The sequence below is a fragment of the Chrysemys picta genome, chromosome 17 (assembly GCF_011386835.1).
Source record: "Chrysemys picta bellii isolate R12L10 chromosome 17, ASM1138683v2, whole genome shotgun sequence".
In the NCBI taxonomy this organism is placed as follows: Eukaryota; Metazoa; Chordata; order Testudines; family Emydidae; genus Chrysemys; species Chrysemys picta.
The window spans coordinates 19,906,076-19,924,987 of NC_088807.1; the positions used below are offsets into that span (position 1 = coordinate 19,906,076).

The following is an 18,912-nucleotide window of genomic DNA, read 5'->3' on the forward strand; positions in this document are numbered from 1 at the left end:
GTAGTCCCCTGTCTCAATCCCATCCATTTGGCTGAATCCCTCTATGGCCTTGGGACCCAGCACGGGGGTCAGGCAGCGAAGCCTGTCTGCAGGGTCAATCTGGTACAGATCACAAGTCTTCTCACTCCCCCTCCTTGAACTGGGGCAGCAGTTTGGTGGATCTGGAGTCTGTTCCTCAGACGGGTCATTCTCTACAAGCTGAGCAATCAGCCGCTCCTTAGTGAGCCTCCCCATGCTCAGCCCCCTCTCCCTGCACAGACTTGCCAGGTCCCTCTTACGGAGCTGGTTCTAGGCCATCTCCAGTCTTGTTCCTTTCAATTCCCTGGTTTTATTGCTAGCCACCACTCTCTGCAAAGTGCCTGCGCTCGCAACCAACCATCTACAGGGTGCAGCCACCAACCATCCTCTGCTACCACGTTGTCATGGACTCACAGATCGTGCGCACTCTTGGACCCGTGTGGTCCGTGGAGGGAACCCCCTTCAGGGCAACAGCCCTTCTCGGGGGTCCACTCTCTCCCAGAGGTTAAGCCCCTCCACCTCCTCGAACCCCACCTCTCTGAGCCTTAGCATGTCTGTCTCTTGCCGTGGGCCCCCTCAGGTACTCCATTCACTCTGGACCTCTGGGGCCTCCACTCCCAGAAGGAATAATGCCACCCTGTTCTCTAGACTGGAGTGACTCTCAGCCTGTGTAAAACAGGAGGGGTTATTGAGCGTCTGAACACAGCACAGGAAACTCTCAGGGCCTCAGGCCTGGCCTCCCTCAGCACAGCACATCCCAGTCTCCCTGCATCCAGGTGGGCTCTGCCTGCTCTCTCTCTCCAGCCCAGAGCCCCTCTGTTTTCCAGCTGGGCATCTGAGATCCCCGGCCCGAAGCCCCGCCTCTGTCCATTGTCTTCTCTCCAGGGAAACAGGTTGCCAGGGCCTCCTCGCCTCTCATCCGTCCTTTGTTCCCCACTGACTAGAACCAGCTGGTCAGGTTACCAGGGTCCTCTCTCCGCCGCCCATTGTTCTCCCACTGGCGAGAACTGGCTGCAACTCCTGAGCTGGGCCTCCCAGTCAGCCGTCGCTGGGGTATCCATTCTCCAGGCCGTTCACTGGCCCTCTGTAAAACAACCCCCCTCTTCCACCACTTCGTTAAACCAGTAACACCCAAGGAAACTGAGTCCCGCCCCCTCTGCATGCAAACCATTGGAAACAACAAGAAACCCCCCTGCTTGTTCACATTGCCACCAACACCCGGTGTTGAGCTCCACCCAACCTGAGGCCCGGGTGTGAGCGGAATGAGGAACTGCGCTGGGGGCTGCAGCCCCAGGAAGCCCGTGATGCACTCGGCCCATTTCTTCTCATCCCTGCAATCTCGAGGGCAAATCTACTTGGTCAGAGCAAAGCCAGCTCCCTGCCATGCCCAGCAAACCACAGCCCCTCCTGCAGCTGCCTGGTCCCCTGCTCCCACCATCACCTCCCAGCCCCACATGGGAGCTGTGCACTCCGGGGACGATCTGGGAAAGGGGGAATCTCAAGATATGTTAAGAAGTACCCAGGCTCAGACTGCCCTCACCTTTTCCAACAGGCCCATCTAGCCTCCCTGGAGCAGCAGCTTAGAGCAGAGGAGGGCTTCCTCCCCACCTGTCCCCCGAAAGGAGCGACCCTCTCCTATGGAGCAGGGCAGAGATTCCTTCCTGACCCAACTGGTCCCAGTGCCAACCCTGGAGCATGAGGGTGGAGGGGCCTGGCCAACCTCCTTCTCAGGTACTATTGCTATAGATACTGTTCTTAGCACAGTGGTGTGAGACAGAGACAGGACAGGGGGTAGAGGTTTCTGGCCCCCACAATGGGACGGGGGAGGGATAAATTTAGATCCTAAGTTGCTAAAACAGCAACCAAAATATCTGTGAAAAGGAGAAGTGTGTCCAGAGCCGGCACTCGCTTGCTGGTTCTGCTACTCCCAGTGAAACTCTGCATAAACCTGATTCCCCGGCAGCGCCCCATCTCCCCCAGGTGTGACACACTCTCCTGGCGCCGGGACAGGGGTTGGGGGCTGCCCGGGGGGGGGCTGGTTTAATGATCTGTGTTTATTACAAATCTGGAGGTTAACAGGATGCAAAATAACATCAAAGCTGCCTTGAAGCGTCTCCTACCCATCGCAGTGCTGAGCCCCCCATTCCCCCCACATGTAGGTCTAGGCGGGGTAGGGGGACAGAAGCTTGATGGGACGGGGCTGCAGCGGGGGGAGGGCAGCGTCCTCCCTAAATCTTCCCTAGATGCAGAGTTCTCTGGGGCTGTCGCTGTTGGGGGGAGAGGCTGTTACCCCCCGAGGTCTGGCGCCCCATGGCTGCGGGGGGCTCTCACTGCGGGGCTCCCCGGCTCACGTTGATCACATCGTACACACTGGGCTGCAGCATCTGGCCGTCCAGCTCGGCGTAGGTGCTGGGGTTAGGCTCCTTGGGATGGGAGGGGAGAGAGTCATTCATGTGTGTGTGCGCGCGCGCACATGCACCAAACACCCCGCCACACACATACAGAGCAGGCCCCATCCCCTCCAACAAGGGGCGACAGGGAAACACACATGCACACCCTGCAATCCCAGCTGGTGATCCCATAAGCCCACCCTCCTCCCTATTGCCCGACCCCCACCCCAAACCACTGAGTGTTCCAGGAAAGTCTGGGAGGGGATGTAAGAGGCCTGCTGGGGCCCATGTGGGTCAGGGTTGGGGGTCAGGCCCATGGGGGAACAGGGGACACTTACCAGGGTCTGTGGCTCTTTCCCTTCGTCCATGGAGGCGTCTGCAGAACAGAGACACCCGCTGAGCTGCACCCCCTGCCGGCCCCGAGCAGAACCCCAAACCCAGCTCTGACGCCTCTGTCCAGCCAGTGCGGTCAGAGCCCGGCACAACCACCCCTCCTCCGCCCCACAGCATGGGCCAGGGTCATTAGCCCCATGTTACAGAGAGGGAAACTGAGGCACAGAGACGATGGCAGAGTCTAGGGCAGGGGTCGGCAACCTTTCAGAAGTGGTGTGCCGAGTCTTCATTTATTCACTTTAATTTAAGTTTTCGCGTGTTGGTAATACATTTTAACGTTTTTTAGAAGGTCTCTCTCTATAAGTCTGTATATAATATCACTAAACTACTGTTGTATGTAAAGTAAACAAGGTTTTCAAAATGTTTAAGAAGCTTCATTTAAAATTAAATTAAAATGCTGATCTTAAGCCGCTGGCCTGCTCAGCCCACTGCCGGCCTGGGTTCTGTTCACCTAGGCCGGCAGCGGGCTGAGTGGGGCCTGCGGCCGGAACCCCGGCTGGCAATGGGCCGGCAGCCAGAACCCCAGGTTGGCAGCGGGCTGAGTGGGGCTGGTGGCTGGGACCCCAGCTGGCAAGGGGCCGGCAGCCAGAACCCTGGGCAGGCAGCCAGAACCCCAGGTTGGCAGCGGGCTGAGTGGGGACGGCACCCCAGACCAGCAGCAGACTGAGCTGCTCAGCCCGCTGTCAGTCTGGGATTCCATCGGCTGGCTCCTGCCAGCCAGGGTCCTGGCTGCCAGCCCCGCTCAGCCCGCTGCCAACCTGTGTGGGGAGTGCAGGAGTCAGGGCAGGGGGGGTGGGGGGTGGGTATGTGTGGGGAGTGCAGGAGTCAGGGCAGGGGGTGTGGGGGGGTGGGTATGTGTGGGGAATGCAGGAGTCAGGGCAGGGGTGTGGGGGCGTGGGTATGTGTGGGGAATGCAGGAGTCAGGGCAGGGGGTGTGGGGGTGTGGGTATGTGTGGGGAATGCAGGAGTCAGGGCAGGAGGTATGGGGAATGCAGGAGTCAGGACAGGGGGTGTGGGGGGTGGGTATGTGTGGGGAGTGCAGGAGTCAGGACAGGGGGGGTGGGGGGTGGGTATGTGTGGGGAGTGCAGGAGTCAGGGCAGGGGGTGTGGGGGGAGGGAATGTGTGGAGGGTGCAGGAATCAGGAATGGGGTCATGGGGGGATGAAGGGGGCTGGAGTGCAAGGGGGTGCAGGGGTCAGGGCAGAGGGCTGGGGGGTGGACTGGGATCAGGGGGGTGCTCCCAGCCCCCTGCCCTGAGCAGCTGGAGGCTGGAGCAGGGGGCTGGAGGGATGCGCTCTGCTCCTACCCTCTTCCCAAGGCCCTGCTCCTGCCTCCTTTCCCCGCCTCCTTACGGGTCTGAGCAGCGCGGGCGCTGGGTCTGCTCTTCCCCCCTCCCTCGCAAGGGCCATCGGCAGCAGGGGGGGAGAGGAGGCGGGGCTCCCCGCACACGCTGGGGGAAGAGGCGGGGGAGGGGGAAGCTTGGCTGCGGCGGAGCCTGCCCTACAGCAGCAGCTGGCAGACCCAAGCTTGCCTCTGCCCCCTGCTCCCGCCAGAGAGAGCGGTAGGCGGGGTGGGGGCGGAGAACAGTGGGCTGGGTCGGGCAGGATTTTTAATGGCCCGCTGCTGCCTGCCGGGGTCTGGCTCAGCCCGCTGCTGGGGTTCGGCAGCGGGCTGAGCGGGACCCGAGCAGGCAGCAGCGTGCCATTAAAAATCGGCTCGCGTGCCGTCTTTGGCATGCGTGCCATAGGTTGCCGATCCCTGGTCTAGGGGGTTACGGTGGGGTGGGAGGGGGGCTGGGAGTCAGGATGCCTGGGTTCTCTCCCCGGCTCTGGGTGGGGAGTGAGGTCTAGAGGTTAGAGCAGGGGGCTGGGAGCCAGGAGTGGATGGGGATTCCCTGTAGGTCACTGGCTGGGAAGATCCGATGGAGATTTGAAAGGGGGGACACAAAACCCCCCGGCCTGGAGGGAAGAATGGGGGGCACACAGAGGGAGACCATGAACTAGAGGGGGAGCCCCCAAAAGCCCCTCCCTTCCCCAGGGGTCATGCCCCACTCTGGTACCCCCTTGGGCGTGTTACTCACAGATGGGGTCTTCCTGAGCCGGGGCCTTCAACACCCCCAAAGGGCTGGCATTAAAAGAGAGAAAATCCCTTTGTAAATGTCATATCCACCCATCTGCAGGGAGATTCCCCAACACAGCCAGAGAGCCCCCCATCCTGCCTCACACTGAACCCTGTTCCCTAATTCAACCTTGTCCCAACCACTACACCCCACTCCCCTCCCAGACCAGGGAGAGTCCTGGCTCCCAGCCACCCTGTTCTAACCACTTGCCCCCACGCCCCTCTCCAAGGTGGGACAGAACCCAGGAGCCCTGTGACCCCGGCAGGCCGATCGGGAGGGGGAGGAGCTGGGTTCCTACCTGTTCGGTCTCGGTGCGGCTCCTTTTCCTGCAGAGGGAAACAAATCAGAATCCCCCATGAGCCGATCAGGATCCCCCAGTTCCAGCGCCCGGCCACTCACCCCCCACAGGGGAGCAGGGATGGAGGGCCTGGGGGGGTTCCCTCTGCTGCTGGTGCTGAGCCTGGATCCCTCCTGGGCTGGGCCAGACCATCAGGGGGCAGCACAACACCAGAGCATGCACCGGGGGGAGGGGCAGATTAACTCGGGGGCTTTTCCTGTCCCCAATCCTCCATCGTTAGTGACTTGTTATAACAAACCTGATCCAGGCCGGTCGGTTCCCCTGGCACCCCATGTACCCGAGAAGCTCTTTATACAGGGACCCTTAGCCCGGCACTGAGACGCAGCCACCTCTGGGGTGGGACAGGTGCGTGTGTACAGGGATTACACATGCAACAGTGTCCTCTGCTGAGCCCCCCACATTCTTTGACCTTCCCTGCACAGTCCCCCATCCCAGCCGTGACCCCATCCCGCCCTTCTTAGCGGCAGGTTTAACCCTTCCCTCGCTGGGTGGGGCACTCACTGGCTCGGGTTTTTCTGAAGCAGACGAAGGCCACGAGGAGGAGGAGGAGGACGGCGGCTGCTGTGCTCACCCCGGCGATGATGCCGCTGGTCGGTGCCGGCGATTCCGATCCGCCTGGGAAATTGCAGCAGCCTGAGTGCCGGGAGCAGCTGGTCTGTCCCCCCCCCGGCCCCTCCCACCCCAGGTGGCGCCCAAGGGCAGCAGAAAATTTTATGGGGAGGATGTCAGGGGCCCTGAGGAATCAAGTGGGGTCAGAGCCAGCAATATTTGACGGATTTAGGTGCTCGGGACACTCGGGTGCAGGGGACTCAGTAGGGGGCGCTCTCCCCCGGCAGTCAGGCCTTGCCCCAATGCCCCAGTGTGGCACTAGGGGGTGCTGTCTGAGTAACCATTTCCAGTCTCGTCCCCCGCACCTCCATGCTTCACGGTGCCATGGCACCAGTCAGGCCTGGCCACACCGATTCAGCTCTGGCTCTGAGCGTCCCGTCAGTGCACAGCTCCCGCCCCCCCAAGGGTGTGGGGCTGGGAGCGGGGACACTGAGCCGGGCCGCTCACCTGCTACGACCAGCTGCACAGGTTCACTGGGCTCTGAGGAGATGAAGGGCTCTGATCGGGGCCGGTAGCTGCAGTTGTAGCTCCCTCCGTGCTGCCGGCCCACGGTGGGGATGCGGAACTCGGCCCCGTCCCCAGCAGGGTCCATGTGTTGCTGTGGGTTCAGGTCTCCAGCCTTGTGCAGGAAGAACCTCACGTCCCGGCGCTGCCCCTGACACCGGATGGTGACGTCTGCCCCTGGGGCGGTGACCCCAGTGGGGCTCAGAGATATGGAGGGTCTGGGTAAGCTGGGATCTGCGCACAGGAGACAGGCTGTGAGAACCAGACCTGGGCACCCACCCAGCCCCGGCCTCCCCGGCCGGCCTCAGCCCCAGGCAGATCCAGGGTCCCCAGACAGAGATTCTCTCCCAGATTGCAGAGTTCCCCCCACCCAGAATCCCGGCCCTGCGAGCTGGGCACCCAGCCCCACAGACAGCGAGCCGCAGCTCCCTAGTGCTTGGGATCCTCATATACCTGTATCTGATCCCTGCCTCACTCACTGCGTCTGGCCTGCCCTGGACAGAGCGACTCATGGGCTGGTCTCTGGCGCCCGGCACCGCAGGGCCCAGGGTTGCCGGTGTCCAGTTTTCAGCCAGAAAGTGGGTTGAAAAGGGAACCTGGCAGTGCCGCTGACCGGACACTGTCTGATTCCCTGCAGTACCCAGCCTCTGCCACCAGGGGGCGGGAAGAGCAGCAGCTGCTGGAGCCTGGAGGAGCAGTGGAGCTACTCAGCAGGGGCCCTGCCCCCTCTCTGTCCCCCTCACCCCCCCACCGCCACAGCGTGGCTCCCCCTCCCTGCCACATTCATCCCCAGCCACCCCCTCCCGCACCCTTGTTAGAACAAAGGCCGAATACTCGCTATTCCCCAAGGCCACAGCTCCATTTCCCGTATATAAATGTATAGCAAGACAACCAATCAAAGAGGCCCAACAGCAAGGAGGCCCAGCAGATGTATCCCATTACCCCTACCCCTGGAAAAGCAATCAATCAAGGGGGCCCCACCAGATGTATCCTATATACCCCTAGAAGGGAATTTAAAAATTCCTTAGGTCAGCAGAATGTATGCACGTTAAGTCATTTGTTACTGGATATAAAAAGGCTTGCTCTACGCTTGTAGGGTGTGTTCCTCCCTCTGGCATGAGTCGAGGGGGACACCCGCTCAGCTGACTGATCAATAAAGAACTTGAAGCCGTCTTCTAGACTCCCGTGCCTCCTTGGGGTAATTGGGCAGCTCCAGGGGGAAACGAGCCCATTTGGCTAACAAATGGCGACCACGAAGGGACTTCTCTCCCTGTAGAGGGCACTGACCGACGGCCGAGGGCGATTCCGAGGAGTGGCCACCTCGAGCGGTTGGTTTGCTCGGGCCTCGGATCGTCACAATCGGCCGGGGCGGCTGTGTCCTCTCTAAAGAGAACTCTGAAGGACACGGAAGCAAGACGGCTTCAGAAGAAGGGGAAGTCTGACTGCCGGACGCGGCCACTTCGGGCGGTAAGTGCGTTTACCTCCTGGGTTTGAGGAATAACGCCCCCGAGGTGTGGGTTGGACGGTGAAAATCCCCTAGGCAGCCTGTATACGGGAAGGTATGTTAACATTATTGTAGCTTTGTAAATGTCTTGTTGTTGTGTTTTTGGTTAAAGGGTAAGCAAATAACGGCCAATGAGTAACGTAACTAACTCCACAAGTCCATGGGCCGTTTTTAACAATTATTGGGACTTGGAGCAACCTCAGGGATTACTCTTGTTTATAGGAAGGGTAATCTTGTTTCTCCTCTTAATGGTGTGTTGGAAACCGAGATTGTAACTGATTAAAGGATCTGTGTGAAAGATGAATGAGTGCTGCTGACAGGTCTGAGGCTTAAGCTGACTTCAGCCGCCCCAAGACTCCTGCGAGGGGAAACCCGGTGACCAGGATATCTTGATTGCAAGGGGGGTCAGCCAAACCTCGTGACCCAGCGGATATCTGATTTAGAACTAGATCTATACCTCTTCCCCCTCTTGATATCTCTGTCTCGGAAAACTCTGGGTAAAGCATAATGGGGTCCGGACAAAGCACCTTCTCCTGGACACCCCTGGGATGTATGCTGGATAACTGGAAGGCGTTTAGACGCCAGGCTAATTATGGAATTGTATTATGTAAAGACAAGCTTGTAAAATTCTGTACTCTTGAATGGATGACATTCGGGGTGGAATGGCCCGAGGGAGGGACTCTCAAACCAGGGGTTGTACAAGCAGTACATAGCATTGTGACCTGGGATGGGCATTGGGACCAATATCCCTATATAGATATTTGGCAGGACCTTGTGGCCAATCATCCCCCATGGTTGCAAAAATGTAGATCACAAACTATTAAAACCTTAATGGCCCGTGCCCCTGTTAGGAAACCCTGTTTCCCTGTTAAGAAATCTTGTCTGCGGGCTGTGATTCCCTCTGCCCCTGATCCTATGCCCCCTCCCCCTTTGTATCCCAGCCTCCTGGCTCCGGTATCCTCAATTGAAATCCCCACCCCCTCCTCTGAGGATAATGGCTCAACTGAAAGGGGTGAGCCAAGCGACCAGGACTTTTCCAAACGGGAGCCCCCTCCGATCTCTCTGAGCTCCCCGGTGTCTAACCACACCAGGAGCAAGGGTGGCCCGGTACTCCAAGGGCCCCTGCAACAGAATTATTTGTGTCCACTGCAGGAAACTATAGCCCCTGAGGGTAATCTCACTATAGTATATGTTCCCTTTACCACTAGTGATCTATATAATTGGAAGCAACAGAATCCCCCGTTCTCGGAAGAAAGGGGCCCACGTTTTAGCCATGGCCCAAAGGAAAGGATATGAAGAAAGGGGGGACAAAGTTAAGGGACGGCCAGGGCCACCGGGGAAGGGGCGGGGCCCCTGCCTGGGTCGAAATCAGTGCGCTATCTGTAGGAAAGAGGGGCACTGGAAGAATGAATGCCCCCGGCGACAGGCCATGGGAAAGGAACGTAAAAACAAAACCCGGTCCTTCCCCTCCTTTACAACAACACGGGACGTTCAGGGGAGGGATCTTCCCCATAGAGAAGCCGAGGGACCCAGCGGCCCCTCCTGACAGCACAAGCTGCCAGCCTGGATCCCACGGTAAAAATTAAAGTGGAGGGCCGCCCAATTGAAGCCCTTATTGATACTGGGGCCACTCTTAGTTTGCTCCCCCTTAATAAGGCTCCCCGAGATAGAGCTCGGGGATGTGCCGTAGTCCAGGGGACAGAGGGACAAACTACAGCTTTGAAAAAAAAAAAAACGTTGCCTCTCCTAGTAAAAATAGGGGACCGTCAAATTTCCCATCAGTTTGTTTGCAGTCCCTCCTGCCCCATAGCGCTGCTTGGACGAGCTATCCTCACTAAATTACAGGCGGAGATCTCATTCGATAACGGGACAATGGAAGTCAGAATCCCTAAGCAACAAGCCTCTAATTACCAGATGGCTCTCATAAATGCTAGAAATCACTCCCTGGAATGTAAGGGAAGTGATGGAAGCCAGCTGCCGGGGGGGGGGGGGGGGGGGGGGGCTAGGGGGGTAAATCCCAAGGTCTGGGCGGAGGAAGGAGGCGTGGCCCGAGACAGGAATGCTACACCAGTGCATATTTCCCTTAAGGAGGGAAGCAGCCCAGTCCGAATTCGACAATACCCCCTTAAGTTAACCACTCGGATCGGGTTAAAACCCCTGATTCAAAAGTTCTTGCAGTGCGGGTGGTTAAAGGAAGACACGTCCCCATACAATACTCCAATAATGGGGGTGCCTAAGCCTAATGGGCAGTATCGGTTGGTCCAGGATCTAAGACAAATTAACAAGTTAATAGCAGAGACTGTTTGCCTTTGAGTGGGAGAACCCAGATACCCACTACAAAGCTCAATACCTTTGGACCGTTGTCCCACAAGGACTTACCTGTGCACCCGAGATTTTTGGCAGCCAGTTAAAAAGGGACCTCACCCCATTCCTGGCTAAACACCCTTCATGTAACATAGTTCAGTACTGTGATGATCTGTTCTTGAGTACTGAAACAGAGACAGTCTGCAAGGAGCAAACTGTAGAGCTCCTTAATTACCTTGGTGCACAGGGGTATAAGGTTTCAAAGGAAAAAGCACAATTGGTTAGGCGACAGGTCACTTTTCTTGGGTATCATTTGTGCCAGGGAAGTCGTAGTCTAGGTAAAGAAAGAATCCAGGTGATACTCAATAACCCTCGACCTCAAAACCCCCGAGAGTTGAGGGCTTTCCTGGGGTTGACTGGGTTTTGTCGACTCTGGATCCCTGACTACGGGGGAAGAGCCAAACCGCTGTATAAATCCTTAACTAAAGAAGGTCTGCTTCATTGGACGTGGACCAAAGAGATGGAAAAAGCATTTCGAGAGCTAAAAGAAGCCTTGGTTCAGCCTCCCGCTCTAGCCCTCCCCGACCCTCGGAGGCCGTTCACTCTATACGTTCATGAGAGGGGAGGGGTGGCTGCTGGAGTTCTATGCCAAAGGTCGGGACCAACCTGGCGACCCATTGGATACTGCTCAAAGGTGTTGGACCCTGTCGCCAAGGGGTGGCCTGCCTGTTTACGGGCCGTTGCAGCAACCGCTCTCCTTGTACAGGAGGCTGAAAAATTGACCCTGGGAGGGGACACTGAGGTTGTGGTTCCCCACGGGGTGCCTCAAATACTGGGGACAGGTGCTGGGGAAAAGCATTTAAATCCCAGTCGACATACCAGATATGAAGTAGGGCTCTTGCTAGCCCCTAACTTAACCTTTAGGACAGTTAGCTCCATAAACCCAGCTACCCTGCTGCCCAATCCTGAGGTTTCCCATGAGACTAGCCCCACTCATGACTGTATTGAAGTTTTGCAACAGGAAACCAAACCCCGCCCTGATCTCTCAGACTTGCCGTGGTCCAACCCTGAAATTGAGGGGTACGTTGACGGGTCCAGCTATGTGATAGATGGCAAGCGGTTTACCGGAGCCGCAGTAGTAATTAAGGACAAAGGAATATACAAGTTTAAACTCAGCCCTAATTTGTCCGCTCAAGCGGCGGAGTTAGTGGCCCTTATCGAGGCTCTCCGGTTGGGAGCTGGAAAAACTATTAACCTGTATACCGATAGCCGCTATGCCTATATGGTGGTACATGCTCACGGGGCCCTGTGGAGAGAGAGGGGATTTATCACAGCGTCAGGCCAAAGAATTGCACATGGGAGTCTCATCAAAACACTCCTTGAGGCTTTAATGCTTCCCCTCCGGGTTGCCGTGATACATGTGCGTGCCCATGGAAGGGCCCCGGAGGCTGAACAACGTAAATATAATCAATTGGCCGATCAGGCCGCAAAGGAGGCCGCACGGGAAGGGGCCTCATGGGTCTTCTTGGTCCAAGATACAGAAGCTAAAAACCCCCCTCCCCGATATACAGCCGAGGAGGCACGCCACGCACAGGCTGCGGGGGCCCGGCAGGTTCCCCCGGGATGGTGGAAATTACCAGGGGCGGAGATTTTTGTCCCCCGGCCGATACTTCAGGAAATTCTCCAGCACATGCATAAAGAAGGGCATATGGGGTCAGGAGCAATGGTTGATTTGGCCACCCGATCCCTTAAGGGGCTGGGTATGCACATGGAAGCCCAGAGAATAGTTAGTAATTGCCCCGTCTGCCAACGAACTAACCAAAAGGGGTGTGGCCCTCCCGCCCCAATGGGAGGCCGACCCTGGGCCACGTACCCTTTTCAGAGATGGCAGGTTGACTTCGCAAAAATGCCCCCTTGCAGGGGCTATAAATACCTGCTCGTATTTGTGGATCAGCTTACGGGATGGGTAGAGTGTTACCCCACCCGGCATTGCCAGGCTCGGGCGGTTACTAAGGCCCTGTTGCATGAAATACTTCCCCGATTCCATCTCCCCGAAACGATTGAATCTGATCAGGGAAGCCACTTTACCTCAGAAGTGGTCCAACAGGTGTCCCAGGCACTCGGTATACAATGGAAGTTGCATACCCCCTGGAGGCCGCAGAGCTCGGGCCAGGTGGAAAGAATGAATAGGACTCTCAAGGATACCCTCACTAAACTATGCACAGAGTCTAGTCTAAAATGGCTTGATGCGTTACCACTCGCCCTTACCCGCATTCAAAGGGCCCCACGTAAGGGTATTAAGCTCTCACCATTTGAACTGGTCTTTGGGTTCCCTCCCCGAATACTTATCCCAGGATTCCGGGAGGATGTAACCTGGGAAGTGGGAAATGACTTACTATGGAAACAGGTTTCCGGGTTGCAATCTGTTTTGTTACAGCTGCATCGACGTGGCGCCATTCCAGGCTCTCCCCTTGGACCAGACCGTGCATCCGTTCCGGATCGGTGACCAGGTCCTTGTCAAGAAGTGGAAACGCGACCCCCTTACGCCAAGGTGGGACGGTCCACACACCGTTTCGCTCATCAGCCAGGCCGCAGTTAAAATTCTCGGGAGCGACAAATGGACACATCACACCCGGGTAAAGCGGTTTCTGAATCCTGACCAGGGAACCAATCCCACGGAAGAGGACACCGGCCCTCTGCCCGCCCCGGCCCCGGAAGCCCGGGGGTGGCACGGGCGAAGACACCGTCTGGGAGTATCAAGGACTCGATGGGCTAAAAGGACTGTATAGGAAAAAGCAATAATGAACTCATTATTGATATTTCTGTTCATAGGTGTCTATCACGGCTATGGTTGGGAGAATAGGTTTATACAACTGGGAGAAACAATAGCGAGTTCCTTCAATCTTAGTAGCTGCTGGGTTTGCGGAGGCCCAGGGGAATTAGATGAATGGCCTTGGGTAGCCCAGCCCGTGCAAGCTAAATGGTGGATTAGTAATTTAAGTATAGTCCACAAAGGAACGAAGTTTGGACTGAGGATAGTAGCCCTTGGCGACTCTATTCCTCTGAAGTAGGGATCCTTTGTCTCAACCGAACAAAACCAGAAGGGGTGTATGTGGGCAAAAGCCGATGTGACTGGACTCTATCTCTAGGACTTGACTGCTATGATCACTCTAGTTGCCATACGTATGACTGTTCTAAATATCAAGGACGATGGAACCAAACCCATGTGAAACTCACTAATCATAGCTGGGTACCATGTTCCTACCAACAGCATACTGGCGAAGGCTGTAAGGCAGTTGGACAAGATGGGTTCTTTGATGCCCTCTTTCTAAGTTGCCAGCGAGATAATACCGCCAGTAAGGATCACGTGGTACGCTGGTATCAGTGGGCATGGCAACATTCTAATGGAACTCGGGTAACCCATTTTAATCATTTTTGGTCTACTACCAATAGCCCTAAATTTGGTTGTAATTGCGCTTGGAGGAAAGGGGCTGGGGCTTGAAAATGTGACTATTGTAATCCTGACGGTACATCTATTGTATTAGGGGGACCCCTGGAGATGGGTAACTCTTTGTATTACGAAGAACCGGGCCCCGAGGACTATCCCGAAACCTGGGATGGCCCTTTTGCGAATGGACAATGGGCCCTAAAAGGCCATTACTGGATATGTGGGCAATATGCTTATCGAAGATTGCCTCCAAATTGGTCAGGAATTTGTTATGTTGGGTACATTAGGCCCTTATTCTTTCTACTACCCCAAATCCAGGGAAATAAATTAGGAATTAAGGTATATGACGACTTGATTAGGGAGAGGCGGTCCGTTGATTCCGCATTGACTGCTGGAAGCTCCCAAAAGTGGGGGGCTCAAGAGTGGCTCCCTGTGTAGTTGCATTAGTTCGACGAATGGCTAATCAAATTGTACGCCAACGCATGATGGCACTATATCAACCGGTTAAAGTTGAGGATTGGGGGCCATAGGGCTCTCAAAATGCTTTTAAGGGGGGAGAACCTTGTTAGAACAAAGGCCGAATACTCGCTATTCCCCAAGGCCACAGCTCCATTTCCCGTATATAAATGTATAGCAAGACAACCAATCAAAGAGGCCCAACAGCAAGGAGGCCCAGCAGATGTATCCCATTACCCCTACCCCTGGAAAAGCAATCAATCAAGGGGGCCCCACCAGATGTATCCTATATACCCCTAGAAGGGAATTTAAAAATTCCTTAGGTCAGCAGAATGTATGCACGTTAAGTCATTTGTTACTGGATATAAAAAGGCTTGCTCTACGCTTGTAGGGTGTGTTCCTCCCTCTGGCATGAGTCGAGGGGGACACCCGCTCAGCTGACTGATCAATAAAGAACTTGAAGCCGTCTTCTAGACTCCCGTGCCTCCTTGGGGTAATTGGGCAGCTCCAGGGGGAAACGAGCCCATTTGGCTAACACCCTGACCCACTCACCCCCGGAGAGTGGCTCCCCCTCTCCCACCATCCCCCCACCCTGCCCCACTCACCCCCACCCGCTCCCCCTCCCCACTCTACCCCCGCCCCCAGAGCTCGGGTCCCCTCCCCTGCCCAACTCACCCCCACCCCCAGCCCGGGAACGTGGCTCTCCCTCCCCTGCCCCTCTCACCTCCCCACCCCTGGAGCATGGTTCTCCCTCCCCCACCCTGCCTCACTCACCGCAACCCCCAGAGCCTGACTCCCCCTCCCCCACCCTCAATCCTGGAGCGTGGCTCACCTGGCATGGGGAGGGTGGTGGAGAGAGCAGCGAGTGACAGTGGAGGTGGGGGGGAAGAGAAGCAGGGGGCGGGACCTTGGGGAAGAGGCGGAGCAGGGGCTGGGAGAGGTTCCCGCACTCAGTGTCCGGTTTTCACAAATTGAAAAGTTGACCACCCTAGCAGGGCCTGAGCCTCCCATAGGAAGGGAGTCACACCCCTGGGAGGCAGGGAGGGGTCATTATCCAAATTCTACATGGGGGGAAACTGAGGCACAAACAGATTCACTTTCCTCAGTGAGCTCCCAGGGGCAGGGACTATCTCTTCACTCTGTGTTTATGCAGCGCCTGGCACAACGGGGCCTTGATCATGGCAGGGGACCTACATGCTCCCCCGACACAGGGGATCCCGCTCTATTGAGGCCAGTATTTGCAGAGGTCTCTACTAACTCTGGGCGTCTCGGTTTGTGGGCGCTCAGCCTGAATCCCCCAAGATTGAGGCCCCCACACAAGGAAGGACACTTTTGAAAACCGCGACGTGCTCCCATCACACACTGTCTGTGACTGCGCCAGGAGCTGGGCCAGATCTCCTGGGTCCCAGCCAGCGCCTGGTCCACCAAGCCACCGCTTCTCCTGCAGCCCCTGCCTCATTCAGCCCTGGCCGGGGCATTGCCTGGTGGGGCCTGGAGAACAGGGGGGATGGGATCACGGGATTAAATAGCGACTCACGGTTCCTACGAACAAGGGGCAGCGTTAAAGTTGCCTCCCTGCCCCAAACATCCAGGGGCTGCTGCTTCCCCTGGGCTGGGGAACCCCCCAGTGACTCCGTCCCTGCTCCCCGGCCGGGCGTCCCCTCTGCTGGGTCAGGGCTCAGGGCAGAGCCTGGCGCTGAGTATCCCATTGGCACTGAGACCCCGTGAGGGTCTGGCTGGGGGTGGAGCTGGGAACGGGGACGCCGAGCCGGGCCCCTCACCTCTCACCACCAGCTCCACGGGGTCGCTGGGGTACGACACAGCGAATGGCTTTGATCTGTTGTGATAGTAGCAGCTGTAGCTCCCGCCGTGCTCCCGGCGCACGTTTCTGATGGGAAACACAGCCTCATTGTCGTCTGTATCCACAGGTGGGAAATGGAATTGCTCTTTATTCAGCACGAACCGCACACCCCGGCGCTGCCCCCGACACCAGAAGGTCACGTCTCCCCCTAGGGAGACCCCCCCGCTGGGGCTCAGGGAGATGCTGGGTTTGGGGTAGCTGGGCTCTGCAGGGGGAAGCAGACAGGCCGTGAGACGCAGGCCCCGTCACTCAGTCCTGGGGCCCATCCTCACCACGCGGCTTTAGTGGTGGGTCAGACCCGGCGGCCCTGGGGATGGGCTCCTGGATGCCTTTCCACAGGGGCCAGAGTTTCCTCTGAGCCCTGGGCTAGCAGCATGAGACACGGAGCAACCCCAGCCCCTGGGGACCCAGAGCTCTGCTCCCTAGCGGGTGACAGGCCAGGACAGTCTCCAGGGTCCATTCACTCCCTGGTTTCTCTGCTGGGAGGGCTGGGGGCCAGGACTCCTGGGTTCTGTGCACAGCACCACCACTGACTTGTAGGGGACTGTGCAAGTCTCTACTATACACTGAGGTTTATAACCTTCAGCTCCGCCCATCACCCCATAACCGATGTGTTGCCTGGGAAAGGCCCCTCTGCTCTGCAGCTCCCTTGGGGGCCTGAATCCCTCAGCCCTGAATCTCCAGTGGCTGCTTCTCCCCCTGGATGGGGAAGCCCCAAATGACTCTGTCCCTGCTCCCCGGCCAGGCGTCCCCTCTGCTGGGCCAAGGGTCTGTCTGGGTGTGGAGCTGAGAGCTGGGACCCCCAGCCTGGTCTGGATCCGAGTCATGGGGATAATAGGAGGTGTTGCTGCCTCCGTCTGCCCGGCTCGCTTTGGGGATGGGAAATTTGATCCCAGCCGAGTCCCCGCCCGGCGCTGCTGCGTTCCTGGCCCCAGCCTTGTCCAGAACAAACTCCAGACCCCGGCGCTGACCCCGACACCGGATGGTCACGGCTCCCCCCAGGGTGACCCCCCCGTGCTGGGGCTCAGGGAGATGGAGGGTTTGGGGGAGCTGAGCTCTGCAGTGGGAGGGAGATGGGGCGTGAGACAGACCCCGGCACGGCCACTGTGCCCCGTCCCCAGCATGGAGCGTCAGTGATGGGGCAGAGACAGGGTCAGGGTCTCCCCTGGGATCCAGGTCACCAAAGCGCCACGGGGCTGAGATATCCCCCCTCCACCCAACCTTCAGTGCTTGGGCTGGACGTCCCATCTGCTGGGGCCTGGCTGGGTGTGGGGCTGGGAGACGAGGTGCTGGGCTGGGCCCCTGACCTGCTACAATGATCTGCACAGGGTCGCTGGGCTCCGAGTAGGCAGTTTGTATTGTTCTGTTGCTATAATGACAGGTGTAGCTGCCACCGTGTTCCCGTCTGGCGCTGGTGATGGGAAATTCAGCCATATAACCAGCAGGGTCTTTGTAAGTCAGATTGTTCTTATTTTTATTCTTGTAGAGGACGAACCTCAGGCCCAGATGCTGATGCTGACACTGGATGGTGATGTTTCCCCCCACAGGGATCACCTCACCGGGGCTGACGGAGATGGAGGGTTTGGGGTAGGACCCCTCTGGATTCACAAACAAACAGGCAGTAAGTGGGGGTGACACAAATCGCGTCCGTCTGATTCAATCCTCTGCCCATCTGTCGCTCCAGCGTTTCACCCCCGCCTGTCCCTGGGGTGCAGGCCCAGCCCCGCGGCTCACAGCCAAGGAGACACACAGCAGGGCGGAAAGGAGATTTCCAGTCTCAGATTCCTTTAGTCAATTCAGCCCTGCCCCCGCTGCAGTCACGGGGTGACTCCTGATTAACCCCAAAGAGCTAAGATCAGAACTTGTCCCTGCCCCTGCCCCTGCCCCTGCTCCAGTCAGGCAGTGGGGGGATTGGGATCTACCCTTTGGGGTTCCTGGTCCAAATTTGGGTTATTTGAGCAAGCGGTTCCCAGGACAGCCCCCTCAAGAAAACATGTTTACAAAATCCCCCAGTTGTTCTAACAGGTGCCCATCCCTCTAATGAGTGGGGCGAGGTCTCTGTCCCCACCTCTGGGTGTGGGAGGGAGCGTGTGTCTGACAGGATCATCTCTTTCGGGGATCTGTGCCCCTCACCCCCCACCCAGATCCCTTCTCCTTAAAGCGGAAATTCCCCCAGCTGCCCCATTCCCCACAGATACTCACGTCCCGACACCCCGCTCCGCCTGGCCAGCCAGCAGCCTGGAGAAGAGACGGGTCATTAGTGACCAGATCCCAGAGCAACTGGATCCTACACCCTGGTCTCAGATGCCCCCCATGGGCACATGCCCTGGTTGTCTCCGATACTCACTGAGGAGGAGGACGGTGAGAGCAGACACCATGATGGGACAGTGGGGGACCTCTCAGCGCTACCACCAATGCTATGGTGCCCAGCTCCACCCAGTCTGAGGCCCGAGTGTGAGCGGAATGAGGAACTGCACCGGGGGCCGCAGCCCCAAGAAGCCCGTGATGCGCTCGGCCCCTTTCCTCCCCATCAGATGGTTTCTCTGCAATCTCCAGCCCAAATCTACCGCGGTCAGAGCAAAGCCAGCTCCCTGCAACACCCAGCAAACCACATCCCCTCCAGCAGCTGCCTGGTCCCCCAACCCCCCATCACCTCCCAGCCCCACATGGGAGCTGCCCAGTCCGGGGACCAGCTGGGAACGTGGGACTCTCAGGAGGCATCAAGAGGTGCCCAGGCTGCCCTGACCTTTTCCAACAGGCCCTTCTAGCCTCCCTGGATCAGCAGCTCAGAGGATGCCCCCCCCACAGTGCCTCTACAGAGCGACCCTCTCCCATGGAGCGGGGCAGAAATTCCTTCCTGATCTGGCTTGGCCCAGCACCCGCCCTGGAGCATGTGGGTGGAGGGGCCTGGCCAACCTCCTTCTCAGGTACCGTTGCTGCAGACGCTG

The 18,912-nt window shown here is 57.7% G+C and overlaps 1 protein-coding gene and 2 long non-coding RNA genes across 3 annotated transcripts; 1 reads left to right on the top strand and 2 right to left on the bottom strand.

The window, feature by feature from the left end:
- Positions 1-2,052: 2,052 nt before the first annotated feature.
- Positions 2,053-4,928, bottom strand: LOC135976204 (uncharacterized). The gene is made up of 3 exons (XR_010593404.1): positions 4,882-4,928; positions 2,747-2,784; positions 2,053-2,441 (listed from the first exon to the last, which is right to left on the bottom strand). It is a non-coding gene; the product is annotated as an uncharacterized LOC135976204 (long non-coding RNA).
- Positions 4,929-6,215: 1,287 nt separating this feature from the next.
- On the bottom strand, positions 6,216-18,506 carry LOC101946188 (immunoglobulin superfamily member 1). Its single transcript, XM_065571892.1, has 5 exons — positions 18,312-18,506; positions 18,167-18,202; positions 16,765-17,562; positions 15,885-16,169; positions 6,216-6,625 (listed from the first exon to the last, which is right to left on the bottom strand). Exons 1-5 carry the CDS (start codon positions 18,340-18,342, stop codon positions 6,222-6,224), a joined length of 1,554 nt encoding a protein of 517 aa, XP_065427964.1. The 5' UTR covers positions 18,343-18,506; the 3' UTR covers positions 6,216-6,221.
- LOC135976196 (uncharacterized) lies at positions 7,207-14,571 on the top strand. The gene is made up of 2 exons (XR_010593395.1): positions 7,207-7,950; positions 12,637-14,571. It is a non-coding gene; the product is annotated as an uncharacterized LOC135976196 (long non-coding RNA).
- Positions 18,507-18,912: the final 406 nt, after the last annotated feature.